A 21415-nucleotide genomic window follows, 5' to 3' on the forward strand; every position below is an offset into this window, starting at 1 on the left:
TTGTCACTCATCTTCTAGGCAATTACAGTTGTCCATCATTGTAATTTCTGTGATATGAGCCCTGCAATGAGGAGTTCAGATTTCATTTGGAGTAAAAACCACATAGTTGCCCAGCATGACCCTTGTATCATAACCCACTGTCCCCAAGCGACCTACGTCCTGTGACAGGTTTGTTCTTGCTCAGTGCTACTTAGTGATAAGCACTGAGTGGGCTGAGATACCCCAACAGAGCCAGATCTAATTATGGCAGAGGCTTCAGATGGAGAAGGCTTTATGGCAATCACTGTTTTCACCACCTGTGAAAGCCCTGCTGCCTTTGGGTCTCTGGTTTTCCCAAAGTGTGAGGAAGAAAGGCCAGGCACAGCTGGGGAGCACAGCCTGTCTTAGTTCAAAGGCCTGCTGGAAAGCTCAGTGCAGATGCTGAGCATCCTTCCATCACCTTCAGGAAGCTTTTGCTTTCATGCCTCTCTCAACACACCACTATGGACTCCTGGAGGATGTTGTGGCCTGTTGCAGGACCAGCATAACATAATGGTTTTAATTTAATACACAAGAACTAATGCTCTGACACTGGGGTGTAAATGTAATAGAACAGATTTCTTCTCTCCCTTCCACCTGCTTCCCCACTCTGTGGTTTAACAGAGCTGCTACATAGTGGATCTGTCCCATTTGTAATAGAATTACAATATTCAGTCACTTGGGTGACAAAAGTACAACTGATTACAGCCAAAGGCATGTTGCGAGTCTGCAGTTTGATGAGTGCTTTGTTCAGTAGCAATGTCAGCGTGAGCAGCACCACTGCTTGTTCTTACTTCTGCTTTGCCTTGCAGCTGGGCAAAGGGCTGGTTTGGGGAATACATCCAGGCTAAAAATAGCTCAGCAAGAAAGTGTGCTGAAAGAACATGCTCTTCAAACAACAGTGAGAGCGCTGCAGCCTCCCAGTGCACCCCCCTGCTGAAGGCTGGGTATTAAAATGTATGTTGAAGAGTTTGCCAATGGGAACCACGTGGTGGGGATGACCTGGGTCACACTGTGCAGGTCACTGAAAATGGTTAATAATATTTCATTGAAAACCAATAGGTTTTCTTGTTTTGGGCTTTTTTCCCCATGCTAAAACAGGAGTAAAACTGGAGCCCTGTGTTCCCCCAGAATGAAAAAGAATAAAAAAGCCACATTACATATCCCAAATTTGGCCAAATGAGAGAACATGGTGGGCTTGATACTTCAGGACAGGCAAACAAAAGGAATCATAAAAATCCCAGGGGGTTTAGTTCTATCCCACTATGCATGTATTACCATTATATTATTTTACATAAAGGCATATCTGCCACTGCTGAAGTGATACCAAAATCAACTCTGGTAGCAACTGCTTGAGCAGCAGCAGGGACTCTGCAACTCAATCATTAGTAGACCAGAAGCAAATCTCAGCCCAGTGGTGGGGACTGCCACTGTTCTGACACTTTCCTATCTCCTCCTGAAATAGGTCCATACTCCTGAGAGTTCACTGGGCAATTGTATGTACAAAAACAAACAAGAAAAAAAAAGGGGGGAAAAAAAAAACAAAAAAGGAATTTGGGTTTTAACTTTTTAGTAGGCATCATTTATTTGATATAATGTGTTTCCAGGGAGGCTGAGACTGCTTTGCCAGCCACTCTTGAGCCCCATAAGACATGAAGTGTCTATGGGCTCATGACTCAACTTTCTGGGCAGCCAGGAATGCAGTTTCAGCTGCTGCAGTGGGAGGGAACAGGGGCAGGATGACAAAAAGACATGTCAGTTTGAACTGTAGCACTAGCTGTGTTTGAGAGTGTATCAAATACATCCAGGGCATGGATGAAAGTGTCCCCAAATGTCCTGCATTCAGCCAGCAGTGAGATCCTGCAATACCATCCATTTAACCTATAAACAGTTGCCCCTACCAACAGATGCCACTGCAATGTGCAACTGTGGGATTTGGGTCACTGGAAGAAACCACAGCTGGATTTGCAGAGAGCAGACAAAGAAATCCTGGCATGTGTGGCCTGACAGCCTGTCTGTGCTGAGGGCACATCAGTCCTCTCCTCCCCCTCGTTTAATGCAGAATGGTTCCAGAATGGCCACTCTCGCCATGGAGACGAGCTGCTGGAATTCCCCAGGCAGTGGAGCTCTGGAGAATGTCCTTCCCTGTTCCCTGTAAGCTGTGGTTGTACATAAAGACCCCCTTGGCAGCCTGCAAAGTCTGTGAAGTGACACATAAACCTCTGCAGGTGTATTTGCCATTGCGAGGGGTTGCATAAACAGCAGCAAAGGTTTGGCCCAGAGCTGGGGGGGCTCAAGCTGTGGGAACCTACTAACCCAGTGGCCCTGAGCCCTGGCAGGGTGGATGTGCTGGGCACCTCCAAACCCTTGTAATGCCAGGCTTCATGCCAAGGGACGGTGTTCTTGATTCCAAGTAAATTAGGAAAATGCAGTACTTTCCAAGTACTTTATGTAATCCCTAAAGAAAAAAAACCCCTAAATTATAGGGATTCCTAAAGCTGCAAATGCTGCTGGACTGGGCAGTCCCTGCTGGGGCTGTGTGTGGCCACACACCTGCTCTCCATGGCGGGAATCTCGCTGGGAACACTCCACTGGCAAGACAAGGACTTTCTAGTTCTCACCTGTCACTCACCCACTCAGCATCTCCAAAAGGATGGGATATCCCTGCCTTCAGACAACCTCTCACCATCTGTTGCACTATTTGCTGTCTCTCTCTGCATGCTGTGATTGGCACAGTGTTTGTCAGGACAGAGCCAGACCAGCAGCTTGCCCTTACCCTGTCGTGAGCCTTGGCTGGGCAGAGCCACACAGCCCGTGCCCACGGCAGGCTCGCAATCCTGCCTCTTCACTGTAGCCCCATTTGATTTCAGTATTTGGGTTTTTTTCAGAATTTCTCTGGAGACTATCTTCATTTTTAATGCAGGGTGTTCCCACTATGAGGAATTCCATTGACAACTCAAAAACATGGTGCCCAAACACTGCATAGAAGTGCAAGTCCCCTGGTCTCAATAACCGAGTAGTGCAAGTCCCCTGGTCTCAATAACCGAGTAGTGCAAGTCCCCTGGTCTCAATAACCGAGTAGTGCAAGTCCCCTGGTCTCAATAACCGAGTAGTGCAAGTCCCCTGGTCTCAATAACCGAGTAGTGCAAGTCCCCTGGTCTCAATAACCATCTAGTTTGTAGTTCTTTCCCCAGCAGCTCTCCTGGTGGTCTGCAAGGCTGGTCTATATGGTTATCTCTGCTGTACAGAACAGGAAAGTGTGGCAACAGAGTCTTGCCTGGAAAACCAGATCTGCAGACCCATCAGGGATTTATTCACTTCCCTCTGCAAATGGGTTTTCAGTAATTCTGTTTTTCTTTGTTTTTCAGTTGGGCTGGGTGAGTAGTGTGCCTTGTCACTCGATGCCACAGAGTGTGACACTGAGCATTGCAGACAGGCTAACTTACAGGGAAATGCAGAGAGGATTTGAATTTTAAAATGTTATCCTCATTTTCTGTCTGCTCTTCCCCAAAGCTTTTTGGACCCTCCTTAGTCTTGTTTATGGTTCTGTGTTTATTCATGGCCATGTAAATCCAAACAGAATTTGCTGGCAAATTTCAGGCAGAACAGAATATTCTGAGCTTTTGAAACCTGAGTTCTGAATTGAATGAATGAAAGAATTTAATTATGTAACATTCCCTATTGACCTGAGCATTTAGTTTTGATGTGCCAGTCATGATTTGTTGTGGTACAACATGCACTGTCTCTTTCTGTCAAAGCACAAGACTGTGAGGAAAACATTTGTGAGCTCTCCGTGTTCTGATTCTGTTTTCCCACCTCCGTGTCTCCTTTGAGTTGTTCCCTGCCTGTGGAGTGACTGCTGGGATGGACTGAGCTGGCAGTGCCTCTTCAGAGCTGGAACAGGCCTTGACTCTGCAAACACCCTCCATCACACCCTCCTTTTCCAGGCTTTTGGAGCATGTTTTTGTCACTGCAGCTGATGCACAGCAAGTCACAGCACTTGAGTGCTGTGCCCTCTGGTCCACCCAAAGTCCCTGCTAACCCTGAGCTCCCTGCCCATGGTCCCTGCACATCCAAGCTTGCCATTGCCATCTGCCCATCACTCTCTGTTACCTTTATTATGTTGTATACAGGCTGCTAAAGGGATTTCTTTAACCTTAATTGCATGATGCCTATAAATATAACTGTCCTTATCACATTTGTCCTGCTTTGTTGAGCCTTTTTTTGAGAAGGAGGGTTTTCCCCCACTTGGGTGCTATTCCAGTGACAGTTCTAACAACAGGGTGCAGTGTGGCCTGGCCAGAGTGTGGCTTTTGCAGACACCCTCAATTAGCCTGATCCCTTTGCAGCAGGCACTGCTGGGAGAGCCTGCTCTGGGTTCTGTTTGGGTGTTTTAGTATTATTGTTTTAAACATGATTTCTGAGAAACTACTGAATTCTTAATTCATTCAAAATTTAATTTGCTTCATGAACAGGATCATCTCAAGCCAATGACACTGGTGGTTCATCTGTGTGCCATCCAGCCTTGATTTTGAGAGCTATTTTCCAACACTGGTTTGTTCTGCTGTTTGTCTCTTGGCCCAGAAATATTTTGTGTAGTGTTAACAAAAAAAAAAAAAGTGGCACATCTTTGCACAGCAATGGACTAACGACATACAAGTACCTGTTTCTAATGTAATTAAGACTCGGACTTTGCCATTTTGCTGGTTCTTGTTTCCTAGTTGGCCTTATACAGTCCTCTGCATCAGTGGATTTTCAACAGAAACAGGTCCTCAACCTTCAGAGGTGTCACCTGTTTCTTATTAATTGCTCTGAATAAATACTTGAGCATGGAGTGATAAATCTGAGAGTCGTTTTTTTGTCTTTTAGTGTGTTACATGTGACAGCTAAAGAAAAACAGAAAACGAGTGCTTTTCTGGGAAGAAAAACACTCTACAGAGTCCAGAAAGGTCAAGAAAATGTGCTGGCCATTTGGATGAGTTAATTATCCTGAAAAACAGATACTGAAGGAAACTTGCAGTGCTCTGTTTGACACAAGTAGCTCCCAAATAATGGGAAAAGCCCCACAAGACCTGATTACAGAGCTGCAGCTTGTCAGGTGGGCACAGGCAAAGGAATCAAAAAGATTTAGCTAGAGCTGTGTGTTAATAATTGATACCACTCTGCAGTATCTATTGAGCAGTGGTTGATTGAAATCCGTGACCTTCTGTTCTAACCTGTTTTCTCTATTTCCCCGCCTTCCTATTTTCTAATTATTTATTTCTTTCATTTTTTACCCCTCTGTCCTTCTCTGAAGTTCTCTCAGAAAGGTGGAAACTCTGCCAGACTGACCCAGTTTTTCTGTATGAAAGCAGCAAGCCCAAGCCTCTGATTCCTGGAGGAACTGAGTTCCTGAATGAACCAGGTTACAGAGCTGCAGGAGGAGGAAACTGTAGTAACTCTCACAGAATTTGGGGAGGCAGCAACTGCTCTGTATGAATTAGTCCCCTTGGATCACATGTGCTGAGACAGTTCTTGGAAGAGGATCTAAAAACACGCCAGAGTTCCTCACAAAAAGGTGCAGATGATTCATCTGCCAGCATTGCCTGTAAATCTGTGATAACTCTATGTGGGACAAGCCTTGTGCCTCCCAGGTATGGGGTGTGCAGATGTGACACTCCACAGCAAGGCAGTTTTGTCTTTTCCCTCCTCCAAACTAAAGGCCACACTTCAAACTTAGTGGGAGAAGTTTCTGCCCACTTAGGTATTCTGCAGGCAATTCCCAGCAGCAGTGATGGGGACATTCATTTATATCCAGTCTGCATTTAAATTTGCTTGGGTTTAAAGGGCAAGTGGGGGGAGAACCAGCTCAACACCAAAACTTTCTCTCTTTTTTGGTCTTACTTGTTTTCAAGTGGCACATCTGAAATGGATATGTTAAAACTGAAAAAATAAGCAGCCAAACCCCTTTCTGGTTGAGATTTTGCTCATGCCAGTTCATAGACTTTCAGGTACACACTGTCCTTTCTATCTGGCTTCTGTTCCAACTAAGTGAAGTAAGCACTTGGCTTTAAGTGCATAAAACATTTTTCCTGAATGCCATTAACAGGTCTAGGAAAAAAAAAACCTAATCCTACATAATCTCAGTAACACAGTGACCATCCACACACAGGGATAAATGAATGAATGAATGCCTGTGTCCCTTCCTGCTCAACCCTTGGGTTATCAGGAGCTCAGAAGTGTTACAGCACCTTGCTCTGGTCAGGTTTTCATCATAAAACAGCACAAACCACTGTGACAACCAGAGCAGCTCCCCTTGGTCACTATCGATTAAGCTCTGCAAATTAAATTAAAGTAATTTCTTTCTGTAATTACTTGTGCTGCAAACTCCAACTAGCTTAAGGACCTGAATCATAATCCAGTATAAGGTGAAGCATTACAGAGCATTATTGGCTTTCTGAGCATTTCCATTTTGGTTCCTGCCTGTTCCCAGGGTTGGAGCCCTGCTCTCCAGAACTGTGTGGGTGTCCAGTTTCTGGGGGAGGAGCTGAGCCTCAGCACATGCTGCTGTTTGTGGGCGGTTTGGCAAAGCAAGTGCACTATTTTCTTCCTGAAAATGTTTTTTCCTTATTTGCTTACACTTGCTTTAGCAGTTTTCCTGTAAGTTTATTTACATAACTGTGCTCCCCTCTGATACTTTACAGCTTTCAGAGCTCTGATTTTTTGATTTCTAGTTTCACTTGTGCCACTTATGCCAGAAGATCTATTTGAGGAATTGACTGTGTGTCCCAGAAAAGGCCCTGTATATTCCTGTCCGTGTTTGCACCTGCTGCTCTGCCCCTCCCTTGCCTGCTGTGCTCTGACCTGCTGCCCTTGCCTTTGCTGTGCTGTGGAAAACATGTTTGATTATGAATTCCTGGCACTGCCAGAGAAGTAGAACAGAGCAGTGTGAGGAGATTGTCTTCTGGGAAGACACTATCTTTCATCAGCTGTGCCCTGGGAATTTAGAGTTTTATTTTGTCCCCTGGCAGAAGTTCCTGCCTTTGCAGGGGCACTGCCCCATGTGGCACAAATACCCATCATTTTCAGCAGGAGGTGTGTGCTGAATCCTTAGCAACACACACCTGCCCTGAGAGCAGCCCTGGCTCCTGTGCAAGCATTCAAATCAAAAAACAACACAGGACTAAGCCCTCCCTGTTTCCACCCTTTATAAATGAATTAGTGTGTTCAAAAATTCTTGCCAGACAAGCTGTGGGCTGGTCTGAGACAGCAAATTGCTCTTTGTGGTTCAGCTGCAGATCATGGCTCTTGCCCAGAGCTGCCTGGGTGCTCCATAATTAATTGTGCAAGCACTGCTTCATTGCTGAGGCTTGCAAGTGCCTCTGGTTAAAGAGCCTCTGTCCAGAAGGCCTGGTGTGCTCACACACTTGGGGTGGGGAGGTCTATTTGCCAGTCAGTGGTTTGTGTTAGTGAGGATCATTCTATTTTTGTGACTGTAATACCTGAGAGGGAACAAACCCTTTCAAAGAGCTCTTCAGCCCTTGAGACAAGGGGACAGCGTAGGCAAGGTACAGCCTGTACAGATGCACTTGAACTTCCTCTGATGCTCATGTTTGAACTGCTCTGCAGCAACCTTGGACCTGAAAGGCCCTGTAAACAGGAGGCTGAACTCACTCAATGCTTGGAGACCATAAAAACACTTGAGCCTTCTCTCTTTCCTCAAGATTTTATCACTCAAGGCTGTCTCAGTATCTCTGGCAGCAGACATTAAACCCCCTTGGCCAGGCTGGTGCTGCCCATACTGTGCCCACAGCAGGGATTTCAGCTGTGTGCCACTGCCTGACCCCAGGGAAGGGCACAGGGAATATAATGCCTGTGGGATCCAGACATCTAAACCCTGGAGGCAGCACCAAAAAAACCTCAGCATCACTTGTGCCTCCTCCATCCCCAACAACATTTTTCTCTTCCATAACCTGAAAAGCAGAGGCCATAACTGAAAAGGCAGAGAACATTTTTTTTTAAAAAGCCCCAAATTCTCAGAGAGCACTCAGGCATCGTGCAAGCTCTCAGTAAAACACAGCAACCCCTGCCTGCTCTCCCTGCCACCAGCACGTCTTTGTCTGGTGCAGAGGAGACGGGAGACTCCCTGGGCTTCCACACACGCCCCCAGAATTAAATCAAACTGGCTCTATTTATAGCTGTGTCTCGGGTGAGCAGTGAGGCTGCAGAGCCGCCCACGCTGCACTCCGGAGTTATTTTTAGCAGCAGGGAGATGCTACCTGGCTGATTGCTGCCAAATGAGAAGGAAAGGCATTAAACTGTACACAGCTAATTAGTGCTGACGGCTGAGCTGTTCTTTGTGCCTGCCCCTGCCTTTCTGTCTCTGCAGTAAATCTGTGTCAAGTCTTGCCAGCCTCTGAAATCAGGGCAGTTCCCTGGTTTTTAGAGCAGTCACTGAGAGTTGGAGCTTCATTGAAAAACATTGCTGAGCTCCAGGTGAGTTTAGCCCAGTCTCAGAACTGGGCTCAGTTCAGTACCTACTTCTGCATTAGGGCTACTAGTAATTTACACACACACACACAGCCTTTTTGGTCAAACTAGAAAAAACATTCCCCAAAGTTCTGTGGATTCAGCCCAGTTTCCTGCTGGATCTCTCAGTCTGGAGGGCTGACGCCTTTTCAGTGAGCAAAGTTGCACTGAGATATTTCTGTGAGGAAGTGGCACTGGATGTGCCGTCCTTGGGAAACAGGGGACAGCTTTTGTGTCATCAGTAGGTAACGTTCCCTTTGTGATGGCTCTGTGTTGAACTGTCAGCCTGTATTTTAGGCTGCAAATCTGAAGTGCTCTTTGCTTGGTTTTGTTCTGCCTAAAGCAACACTACGAACTTCACGCTCTGTTACCTGAGGCTGAGGTACAAACCAGGGTCTAATTTGAGTCTGCATTTAGCAACATCTGCAGTTTCTGGGCAAGTCAACTCGAAAATGCCTCTGCAAGAACCTCAGGGCAGCACTAGAACTACAGATTCCAGATGTGATAAAGTACTGAATAAAGATACCTCCTTTTCACTTTCCAGTGATCTTGCCCCAGCATGATCCACTTATCCAGGCCAAGATTTTCAGTGTGGTAAAGATCAGTTTTAGGTGCTCAAGTTTGGGTCCTCAGACTTGTTGCTCTTCCTGCCTGATTCCTTTGATGCCCACGTTTGTGAATCTGAATTCCTGTCTCCATAATCTCTTAAGTGCCACTTAACTCATCATGTCTACTTATGCAAATAGCCAAGGAGGAGAAACAGAACATGAAGTGAAAATTGAGTATAATCCTTTCCAGGAACTCATGTATTCACTGAAACTTTAAATAATATCAGAGTTTTTAACTGTGGCTGTATAAGGCATTCTTGAGATGCACCAACCACCCAGGCAGTTCAAACATAAACCTTCTAAACAATCAGATATCAAATTTAATTAAGCAACCTTTTCCTACATCACTCTTCAGTCTAGCAACTATTTCACTCCCCCAAGTTTCAGTTCAAACCCCCTCTAGAACAAAGTGAGTCTGTAAGACAGAAAGCAGATACTGCAAACAATTGTGCTTGCTAATGTCTTTTCTGCCTTGTGACACAGAGAGCTCCAAATTCACTGAATTCCATCGAGGGCTTATTATCTGTGCTCCAAACACACAGTAATGGGAACCAAGACCTGTTGGGAGCCCTGCTGCCTAATGCACAGTCGAATATTGCAAGTGCACACCATGGCCTGGGGCACTGGGGATGCATGAATTAGTAAGAGAAGTACTACAGCAGAGGGAAATCTGGGAAAAATGGAATCCTGCCACCTTGGATGGAGGAGCAGGGAGAAGTGCATGTTTCCATGGCAACAAGTGGTAGATTAAATTGGCTGGGAGCAGGGAATACACTATTCCAAAGCAGCAATGCACATAAAATGACTCCTGGAATCTCTCCTCGTGCTGCTGTCAGTCAATAATAAATGTGAAGTCTGGATTTGCACTGCTGTAAAAGTGGAATCTGGTGCAAAGATAGAACTCCTCAATCTCTCTTTTGAGATGAAATAAGTGGGAAAGTGAACAAAAATAGGGATTTTAGCTTTGCCTTCATATACATTCACCAGAGTGAGAGCAGAGAGTTGGTTTTCTCAGCAGGTTCGCAGCTGTTGCTGGAATGTGTTACAACCAGAACCATTTGAAAATACAGTGGTTTTGAGAAGATGTTATTCTTTTGTCTCCCTGTTTTTGAAGTTACATAAACACTATTATTTGGTATTTTCTGCACATTAGGTATGTCAGCACAGCTTTTCCTCCAGAGCACAGAGCTCGGCTGTGTTAGCTGTGGGACTGAGGCCATTTGCTAGACAGATATAGACCATTAAATCCCTACAACAGTGCTGAAAAATATCCATTTTGTAAACAACTGCCTGTTTTCTTGCCATTTGTATGCCAACAGCCATTGAATAACTACTTTCTAATTTGCCCATACACTATTTTTTTGTGCTAGTACAGGTCTATATCCTGATGGGACACGTGGATTCATGATTTGCTGCTATGGAAGTGTTACTAGTGCAGCAGCAGCAGCAACAAGGTGTTCTTATCTGCACAAAACCCTACAGAGAACAGACATTTCCATTGGATCCCATTTCCTGGTCAGTACTTTCCACCTCAGCACTCAGCAGGACTTTCCTTAGCTTTCAACTTTCAGGTTGTCACAAAGACACTCTGCTGCACAAGTACCAGTGAAATGAATGAATGTAAAGACCTTGAAATCTCATCCAAGAATTTCACTCTTCCCAGTCTGGTTTCATCTCCCCGCTACTGCCAGACTGTGCTCTGAGTGGGGGCTCTGGACTGGTCTGGGGTTTGTGGGTGAGTTCTAGTCAGAAACTCCAGAGGGGTATCTCTGGGCTGAGACTCTTTGGCCTTTACCAGTACCCATTTTTACTTGGTTGGTTGGTTTGTTGTTGGGTTTCTTTGAACAACTACTTGCTCTCCCTGGTGTAAATATTTTCCTGGCTGCATCCACCACCTGAGTTTGTCTGCACGGTCATGTTCTATTCTGGTGGATGAGTTAAGAGCTGAGCTGAGCTCTGCCAGCTCACATATGTGCTGCAAGTTGTGTGGGAGATGGCTTCCAATCTGCTTTGCCATTCCTGGCTATTCCAGCAATCTCTGTACCGTCTGTTCCCCGAAATGCGCTCAATCTTCCACGTTCCCGGAAGAAGGAGCTAAATGAAAGTGTTTTCCAGCACTTGGAACAAAGATAACTTTTAGCCAACCTCTAGACATCACCAGTGAGATCAATGGGCTGCACCACGGATTGGTCCATAAGACCAGAGCAGACAGTGTGGAGAGTCCCTTCACTGCGTTCATCTATAGACACTTCCTGGTCATGACCAGCTCTTGCCTTCACCTGTACAGCAACTTCCTTTGGAAGTCCTTGTGCTGACACCTTACTTGAGGCAGGCATCCTTTAAAGTCACTCTTTAGGCACACTACTAAGCAAGCTAAATGGCAAATGGAAAGAAAGGGATAAAGCCTGTAGTGATTTCACCTGAAGCTGCAACTCCATTAGACCTTTCACACAATGGAAGTCAGGCTGGACTGAAAGATGTGACCTTCCAGGCATTTCAGAAATATGAGGTGCTGCTGGATATGACACAATCTTCTCATTCAGTGACTACTTGATGATGGTTGAACTTGGTTTTAGGGATGCAGTGGGGTGGAAACCATTTTTGTGTATTTTAGAGAAATGAAACTAAGCTCCTGACCTGTGAAAAGATCTCATGAGCAATTGAGTGGCCATAATACTGGAATTAGCATTACTGGGGTGCAGCTTGAAATATTTCCCTGAAATGAATACACAAGGCTTGCAAGGTCCAGATGGTCCAGGTCCATGCTGCTTTCCTTGCTGTGGGTATTAATGTGACACACCTGTGATTTGTTCTCTTGGAACTGAATGTAAACTGCAAGAGGATCCTCTCTACTGGTATGGGATGTTTTTTTGTGACAGGGTCTGTCATCTGCCCTGTCTTGTGCAGTCACTGGCACGATGCTCTGTTTTCCTTTGGGAGTCAAGTAAAGTGTTGCCATGCAATCACTGAGATTGGAGGAAGAAAATGGCTCCAGGCAGGAGCAGGGGCACCATGAAGGGCACCCAAAATCCCAGCTGTGTCCACTGAGCATCACGTTCTGTAGCTGAGGGCAAGCAGGGCAATGGCAGTGACGTTCTCCCCCATAAACTCCGGTCCCTCAGGACTCGTCTCTGATCCATGTGTGTGCTTCTCATTCCCTGTCCCCTGAGGTGAAGTTTCATCAAAAGCACACACATGAACGAGCTAGTCTAAATATCAATAAATGTTTCTTTCAAGAGAGGCTTGAGATCTTTAATATTTAACAAGCCTTGAAAATGAACTTGTATTCGTGTTTCTCAGTTTGATTCCAAGCATTTTGGCGGCGAGCAGCGCTGACTGTCCCAGAGTGGGGAGGCACAGCACAGATTATTTAACAATCCACTTTGTCTCATCTAAAATATTCATGTTTGCAGATATCCAAATGTAGCTCTTAAAAAAAGCACACACACAAAAACCAAATGGTGCAGTCTGAGCCTCCCAGACACCTTAAATCTTTGCTTTAGGCTACAAGCCACAGTGATGCTTTTTCTCTCACAGCACTACCCTGTTGCCCTGGTTACTGATCAAACCTCACCATCCCTGCTGTGCCTGCAGCTGGACTGACACAGGCACCTTCCCCAGGTGAGGGTAATGCTGCCCCTTCCTTAAAGCACCAGTGCAGCCACCAATACAGCAGCTTTCCCTTGTGCAAGTAAATATGCAGCTCGTGATTGCCTTCACCTTCAAATTCAGCTAGGGCTGACAAAACCAAATCAGGTTAATAAGTAATTGTATCACTGTTTTTGTTAAACCAGGACCTCAAAGTCTTGGTTACATCAGTGGAGCTTCAGGTAGATTTGGCAGAATTTTGTCTCCCACATTGACTCCTTTCCTATTGGAATCAAGGCAATCCTGACTGAAAAGGGAGGTTTGGGGGCTTTTTGGTTGGGTTTTTTTTATATCTCCAGTTGACTGACTGCTGAAAATGTGCTGTATTAGTTTGTGTATGGGCTTGGAGGTGGGTGACAGTGTCTCATTCAACAGGACTCAGAGGATACTCCACTGCAAAGGGTGGTTCCTCCCTGTCCCCATTCACAGCACTTACTTGGAGAGTTTCATTTCAATTTGCTGCCGGATTTCCTGTCTTTCCTCATCTGTCCTCCTTGGGAAAATATTCCTGTCTTCCAGCTCCTGCTTACTTGGTCTGTTCCGTAGTTTTACTGCCAGCAGTTCTTTCTTGCACTTTCTTGGCAAAGTACCTGGAACATGCATTGAAAAGAAAACTATTAGAAAGACAGGTCCTGGGAATGAAAGAGGAATGAAATGCAGGAACATCACAGAGTGACAGCGACCTGTATGTCAGTGTGCAGGCAGCAGTTGTTCACATTATTGCAGGTGAGGAGCACCACAGTTGGGCAGGGCTCAGACACAAAGCCCTGCAAATGCAGAAGGATCCCATTCCTCTGTTTTCTCTCTTATCCATGGTAAGCAAGCAGTGCTCTCCAGTGAAAATCATTCCAGCTGAGACATGATTCATGTTTAGAAGTCAGACTGTGCATTGCCACAGTCCTCTGAGCATCTCTGCAACCCAGAGCAATCCCAATTCTCTGAACCATTGAGTTGTTCCTTTGCAGAAGGACTGGATTGCTCCATGGAAGGAGTGGCTGAGACATGTACACCTCCCTCTTGAGTCACCAGTGTGGCCTTGAACAGAGAATGGTAACTGAAACAATCAGAGTTGTTGCTTGTGTGTGTATATACATATATATACGGAATGTCATTCTTGTTTTCTGACATTGGAGAGTAGAAAACCTGAATTTTGGTCAGACACTGTGTGCAATCCTAGCACTAAAAGTCAGCCACTGTGTACATCCACATCCTGTCCAGTGTGCCAGTGTGTCCTAACAGAAATTCATTTAGCAGTCAATACTACACTGTTGACATTAGGCCTTTCCCTCTGAAGACAGCAGGGGCAAATATTCCAAGGAACGAAAGAGAAGACCAGGTTTTATGATGATTTGCAGAATGCTGGCAACTTAACTAGACATTTGGGCAGTAAGAGACATAAATGCTTACTGTGATTGCATGATCTGATGTGCTTATTGTCAGAACATAAGACATTATTTCCATCAAACCAGATAAGCTCAAACATTGCCATTACAAAGGATTGGTTCACAGCATAACATACAGCAGCTGTTTTGAGCAGAGTGTGCTGCATGTGGAGTCCTTGATGCTGCCCCTCTGATGACATTTCAAACCTCCTTTCATGCTCACTGAGCGTAGGTGTTTGTCTCTCTGCTGTAGCTCTTTCTTTTCAGAAGGTTTAAGAAATGAGAACTGGACTCCTGAGCTTATAAAACCATTTTGCCATGTGTTGGGAAGGGTGTGCAGACAAGTGGCTGGAAAGTAGAAAGCCAGTTTTATTTTCAAAGGTAGTTGTAAGTCTGGGGTGATGCCCATATTTATGAGGGGGATCTTGTTTATGATGGGGAGAAGAGGGAAGTGCTTTTAAACCAGTGAGCTGCTGGGTTGTAGTGGTTGTAGGCAAATAAATTTACACCAGCCACCTGCACACCTTCACTGCTGTCCTGTCCAGGGCTTCAGCAGAGTCTGAAAACCATCCCTGCAGAGCCAGCACCAGTCACAGGGTTTGTGCACTGTCAGGAGCTACAGTGAAATCTTTGTCTTTGCTTCATCTTGGGAGCATGGTGTGTAACAGGAGGTTAATTTGTTTTGGTTCCTTCTACCTTTAAAGGTGGGGTTTTTTCTTCTTTAATTTAATGCTTCACCTTTTCTACAAAAGGTCACCTCATTTTTAAAGAAAATGACATTTAATTGGTATTTTTGTTTGGCATTTGAGATAGGATTAAAGTCTATTTTTAAAGGATGCTCTGGAGGTTGGAAAGATTCTAAATCCTAAACAGATCCTCATTCCCAAATACTGGGATTTATTTGGTAGGAATATGTGGACCTATATTATTACTATCATCCCATGTCTCTAATTTCTTTATGCAGAGGGGAGGAGTCTACACAACCTTCTTCCCACACAGCTGTGGGAAAGATGGGGCAGAGTAGCTCTGATCTCCCTCTGTGAGCAGCAACAAGTCTCTTGATAGTTGCACTGGTCTAAAATTAAACTTTTCAGAAGCCATAACCAGTTCAAACCCCTTTTAGAGTGTAAAAGCTGTGCCCTTTTTTAGCACCTTCCTTCAAATGCTTTCAAAGTCTGTTGGAAACGTTAATTCAGTTAAACCCCCCCCAGCCCTCTCTGAAGTAGTAGATACACATTTAACAGATGGGTAAAGAATGAAATGATTTGGCTGATGCCAAGCAGAGCCTTCTGCTGACTGAATATATGACTCCATCAGGAACATTTGGCTCACAAAGCCACACACCTGGGACTCTGCCAAGGTTTTCCAAGCCTCACCCACACTGGGAGTGGGTGCAGAGCGAGTGTCTGCAGTGCACAGGAACCACCAGAATTCCCTCTGAAACAACCTGAAGGACATTTGGGGCTAGAAAACTCCTGGGTGTCCCTGAACATGTTCTCAGGTTTGGCTGTTCCCAGGCTGCTCTGCTGCACACTGAGTCTACTACTTTATGAAATTAAAACCACAAATCATAGCTGAAGCATCTCCACTTTAACCCAAATGCATATAACCCACTGAGGATGAGCTGTGCTCACTCCACCCAAAGATCTGCAGTTCCAAAAGGCTTGTGCTGCATTCACTCCCATGGTCCATGTGCATTGGACACTGATTAGTCTGGAGGGGTTTCACCAAATCAAAATGCAAGAGTTCTGGATCAGGCTGATCTACCTAAGGAGCCATTCCCATTGCCTGATCCATGGGGTTAACTCCTGAAAAATAATGCTTGCCCAGCAAAGGGGAAAGAGAGAGAGGAAGGTCCCCCCTTCAGAACACTGTGCCATTCATGTGTTTTCATCCTGACTATCCCACTAATGGCCAGGTCTGTTTTTTTACCCACTGCAGAAACCCACAGCTGATGTTTCAGAATAAACAAATAAATAAAACTAAATAAGAAAACAAAGAAAATAAAGCCCTAAACTAGTTTTCCCCACATCCATTTTCAGCACCCTAAGGCAAATTCCTTCCTGATCTCTATCTCAGTAGAAAGTGAACCTGCAAATACCCCTATCTGAGTATTTTTTTCCTAAGAGTTATTTTTCCTGAGCCCTCAGGCAGGTTCAGTGCCAGTCTGCCCCGTGTCCAAGCTATCTCAGGCAGGATCTTGGCTGTGGCTTCTTCTCTGATTTACGGCAGCTCAGGTCAACAAGGAAAGCTTGGAAAATTCACACTGTTTCATGTTTGGGCTGCAATTTCTTGAAAAAAGCTTCTGTTTTATGACATTTAATTTCCTGCATCTTTACTGTCCTTTCTATCATACTTACTGTTTTTTATATCAAGCAAAAAGCAAATCCTAACACTGCATGATGCTGGCAAGACTTTGATTACACCAGTTATCAGCTGTGGGCTAAATTCTACTTACATTGATTTCTAAGCTCATGCACTAGACTGTCTTGCCCTGTGTTTTCAGCTATTTCAAATAATGATTTATTGGGTAGGGTGGTGATGGAAAGCCAAGGTAAAAGTTTCCACCTGTCTGTACCATCTCCTGTAGCCACAGGGCTGTGGCAGGGCTGCTCTGCATCGTGGTGGCAGTGGCAAAGTGGGTGACATGCTAAGGCAGGGCCCTGACTGCAGAGCAGCTCTGCATTCAGGAATGGTTTTACTCCCTGGCTTGGAAATCAGCCCAGATTTTTTTTTCAAACTAGAAAGAATCTGGAGATCATTTTGGAATTGTTCTGGTGCTGTCCCCGTCGCTACTGCAGCTCTCGTTGCTCTCAGAAACACACAGGGTGAATTCCAGTGAATGTGGCACCACCAGGGCTGCCCAGTGTCCGCCCCAGGAATGCCTGGGAATGGCCCAGTGTCCGCCCCAGGAATGCCTGGGAATGGCCCAGTGCCTGCCCCAGGGATGCCTGGGAATGGCCCAGTGTCCGCCCCAGGGATGCCTGGGAATGGCCCAGTGTCCGCCCCAGGGATGCCTGGGAATGGCCCAGTGTCCGCCCCAGGGATGTCTGGGAATGGCCCAGTGTCCGCCCCAGGAATGCCTGGGAATGGCCCAGTGTCCGCCCCAGGAATGCCTGGGAATGGCCCAGTGCCCGCCCCAGGAATGCCTGGGAATGGCCCAGTGCCCGCCCCAAGGATGCCTGGGAATGGCCCAGTGCCCACCCCAGGAATGCCTGGGAATGGCCCAGTGCCCGCCCCAGGAATGCCTGGGAATGGCCCAGTGCCCGCCCCAGGAATGCCTGGGAATGGCCCAGTGCCCGCATCAGGGATGCCTGGGAATGGCCCAGTGCCCGCCCCAGGAATGCCTGGGAATGGCCCAGTGCCCGCATCAGGGATGCCTGGGAATGGCCCAGTGTCCGCCCCAGGAATGCCTGGGAATGGCCCAGTGTGCACACCAGGAATGCCTGGGAATGGCCCAGTGCCCGCCCCAGGGATGCCTGGGAATGGCCCAGTGCCCGCATCAGGGATGCCTGGGAATGGCCCAGTGCCCGCATCAGGGATGCCTGGGAATGGCCCAGTGCCTGCCCCAGGGATGCCTGGGAATGGCCCAGTGCCTGCACCAGGAATGCCTGGGAATGGCCCAGTGTCCGCCCCAGGAATGCCTGGGAATGGCCCAATGTGCACACCAGGAATGCCTGGGAATGGCCCAATGTGCACACCAGGAATGCCTGGGAATGGCCCAATGTGCACACCAGGAATGCCTGGGAATGGCCCAATGTGCACTCAGTAACTGAGAGTAAAGCACACTGATATATTGACTGATCAGCACAACTCTAAACGTCAGCTGAGTGCAGTACCTGACAAGATAAACATGATCACAATCATTATAACTCAATTTTAACTTGAGCTTTTCACCAAGATTCCTTGAGAAAGCTGATGTGACAACAGAGGGATTTGTACTCCTCAATACTTTGTTGTTGCCTGCTGCCTTGTTTAGAACACTCCCTTGAGCTACCACAGTGTATCCCTGGAATATAACAAGTGACTTTTCTTACCAGAAATAATGGAGTCATTCAAAACTTCCTCGTCCTGATAAAAAACAGAGTCTTCCTTGAGCTCTGAGTTCATGATCATGTTTTCTTTGTTCTCATCTGACTCTTTAACTGAGTTCCTCTTGTTTTCCGAGTCGCTGCCGTAACTCAGGGAGTTCTCCTTCTCCTTGTTGCGCTCCATGCTCGATGTCCTGGATGGACGGACATCCACTCTCTTCTTTGGAGAGCCTTTGCTTTCCCTTCCATGGAAGCTGTGGGTGGAAGATGCACAGCCCAGGTTTTACAAAGACTGTTTTATTGCCACAGTAGAAATGTATTGCTATATGAGGATGAGCTGGTAGGTCATAAAGGCCAGGGCAGAGGGTTCAACACGGGCCAACACAGGATGGTATTCACAATGTACTAAGAATGGCCAATGTAGATCTATTTTCCTGTCTCTGTCATTAAAATAAGGCATGAAAGGGCAGTGACTGATTTTTTTTTTTAATATGTCACAAGATATACTGTACTGATTAAAAAAACCTCAACAGCACATCCTTCTAACGTAAAGCATACATGGCATGAAATATTCCCACTCTGGTATTTTATGATCACAACAAAGGTTTAGCAGGACCTGGAAATAACACTGTATGAATCTGTTCTCCATGACAGTAGATGTTATGGAACTGAGAAATGATACCAACTCAACTCTGAAGCTCTGGGAGGAAAAGGTTATCTCTGCCCTCCTCTAATATACAGGAGAGCTTACAATGAAAGCCAGTGAAACACAAAAGCATTTGTGTTACATGTGGATCTTGTGTAAGCCCAGAGACACTGCCTGAATCAGCAGCATTTCTCCTGTGTGGAGTGCTGGTACTTGAAGGATATGCCTTCACTACTCTGACTTGGTATCCTGTGGGGAAGATTTGCCTTTGCAGTAGGTCAAGGATTATCACATGATTCTACCTGTTTGCAATCCTAATAAAGGAACAACACCCTTTGAAGTTACGCTGGCAAATTAAGCACTTAAACCAGGGATGGATGTCCCAAGCAGTGACATCATGGGGAGGGCAAACCCACGCTGTAGGAGTAATTAAAACACCACTAACAGAATAGATCATGGATGATGGAGTGCAATGAGTGTCCCCATGACCCCTGGAGCCACGAGGCTGTAGGTACCTGTCCTGCCGGTGCTTGGTGGCCAGAGCCCTGTGGAGCTCCTCGATGACTCTGCTGGGAGGCAAAGGCAGGTGGACGGCAGCCAGGTGAGGGGACCCGGTGGGTGTCGTTACCTGGGCCCTGCCATGGGGCTCTGAGCTTTTCTGGCCAGAGGGATGGAAGAGGGCAGCTTGTCCTGAGATTTGGGAGGGACCAACAATGACATAATTCTTCAGGATGGTGGAAGGAGGAGATTTCATGGCTGGGTCATCTGTTTCACTTCCTGCTGTCAAAACACCAGAGGGTACAGAGCTGTGTGTAGTGCTTCTATTTTTTTCTCTTCACACAGAGTATGCACTGAAATGAGTTTGTTGTGTTGAACAGAGGGAAATCAGGATGTTTTGCTCTTGCCATGAGGTAACCAGTGAGGCTGAGTAATTATTTAAATTCAAAAGGCTCTTCCTACACAAATCCAGATCTTTGCTCTAGGAAAACAGATGCCTCCCCCATTTCCCCTCTTTCTCACAGTATCAGACTCTCCTTTTTTCCAGCCCACCAATGCTTTCTTGATTCCCCACATCACTGTTCCTAACCACCAGTGGCTTGGACTGTGGTGGCTTTCCAACCCAGCACTTTGCCTGCTGGACTCTGGCAGACCATATTAAAATTTATGCACTGTGGTTCTCAGTCTGGACAGAATGTACCAATGTCTATTATCTGCTCCTCTGTGATGCTGCAAAGCTCAGACCTCTGCCTTTCATATGCCCATTGAGAAAATGCCAAAATCATTCTAATGTGAGGATAATGTTTGCATTTGCCAAATGACATCCAAGTGAAAGATATGGCATTTAGCATTAACATGAAAAAAAAGAAGGGTGAGGAAACCTAATCTCCTTTTAGTCCCAGATTCAATTGGTTTCTATGCAATGTAAGCATTTGGTTGGAAATTAGATTGGATATACCCATTTAGACTGATCTATATATTTCTCCAGCAGCTGAGTCCAAATCACAGTGGACACTTCCCTGGTTGCAAATTTGGTAGTTTCACACCCTTAGGACAACTGAACATCTGGTCTGAAAAAGATGCTGATCAGTTTTTTCTGTTCTGCAGTTCTCCTGTCCCTCCTATGTGTGTCCCAAGCCTCTGGCACTGGCGTTGTTTACACCACCAGCTCGGGAGGGCTGTACAGAGCCAGTGCAAGGACCTCAAACGAGAGGATTTCTTGCCTCTTGTTGCCACCTAGTGTTTAAACAGGAATTTAAACAGACACAGCTTGGACAGCTTTTGTACAAACTTGTTTTCACAGGTAATTTTTACCTTTTTTTTTCTTCATTTTGAGATAAATCCTTCAAATCATAGCAGAGAAAAACTTCTGCTTAGGCCAGGATTACCCCGAAATAGCCAATGTAAAAAAGGACTTGGTCCCTATTAGCAGAGAACTTGCTAGAAAACTGGAGAGGAGAGATTAGGTTTGAATATTAACTTCAGTTATTAAATATTTCCTCATAAAAAGCACGAGGAATAAGAGCTCCTGTAGTCATAACCAAAGCCAAACATTGAAAATTTGAGAGTGACAACTCTAAGCTTGGTCTCTTTTTCACATTTCTGGGCTGAGGAGGAGAGGATCCTTCAGTGAGGAGTTACATCCACAATATCTCTCCTGCGCTAAGAAAGCTCTAACACTACTTTTTTTCTTTTCTGGAGGGTGTTTTTGCACCTTTCTGTCCCTCCAACCCAGAAGCCAAACCACCATCCAGAGCTTCATTCCTCTCTGTGCATACAGGAGACAGAGTTCAAGGCAGGCCAAAAGTTTAAAATCTGAAGTCTGAAAGAACAAGGGCATTTCTTTAACTGCCTGGGTGCCTGATGTGCAGTGTCCTGGCAGTGGGGCACCTTCTCATCCCAGAGCTGCTCCTGCACTGCTCAGGATGGTGGTTGTGGCCAGGACACAGCCAACCTCTGCTGAGGAAAGATGGACTTGGGTACTCCGGGGGGTTTTGATTCTATGCCACAATGGAGATGCACAGAGGGCATTTATGATCAATCAGGGCCTGAAAGGATGAGCAAAACCACATCCTG

General features: G+C 45.9%; 1 protein-coding gene across 3 annotated transcripts in view; it reads right to left on the reverse strand.

The window, feature by feature from the left end:
• The window catches only part of PHACTR3 (phosphatase and actin regulator 3), a 100134-nt gene that overhangs the window by 16272 nt on the left and 62447 nt on the right, over nucleotides 1–21415 (reverse strand). For 2 of the 3 annotated variants that reach the window (XM_071572663.1, XM_071572665.1), the window contains exons 6-8: nucleotides 19357–19621; nucleotides 18202–18449; nucleotides 13219–13372 (exon numbers count right to left, since the gene is read on the reverse strand). In XM_071572663.1, coding sequence (XP_071428764.1) covers nucleotides 13219–13372; nucleotides 18202–18449; nucleotides 19357–19621 — 667 coding nt within the window. The remainder of the gene's footprint in view (nucleotides 1–13218; nucleotides 13373–18201; nucleotides 18450–19356; nucleotides 19622–21415) is intronic. The other variant, XM_071572664.1, reaches the window with a different exon arrangement.

Source organism: Pithys albifrons, chromosome 18 (assembly GCF_047495875.1).
Source record: "Pithys albifrons albifrons isolate INPA30051 chromosome 18, PitAlb_v1, whole genome shotgun sequence".
Lineage (NCBI taxonomy): Eukaryota > Metazoa > Chordata > Aves > Passeriformes > Thamnophilidae > Pithys > Pithys albifrons.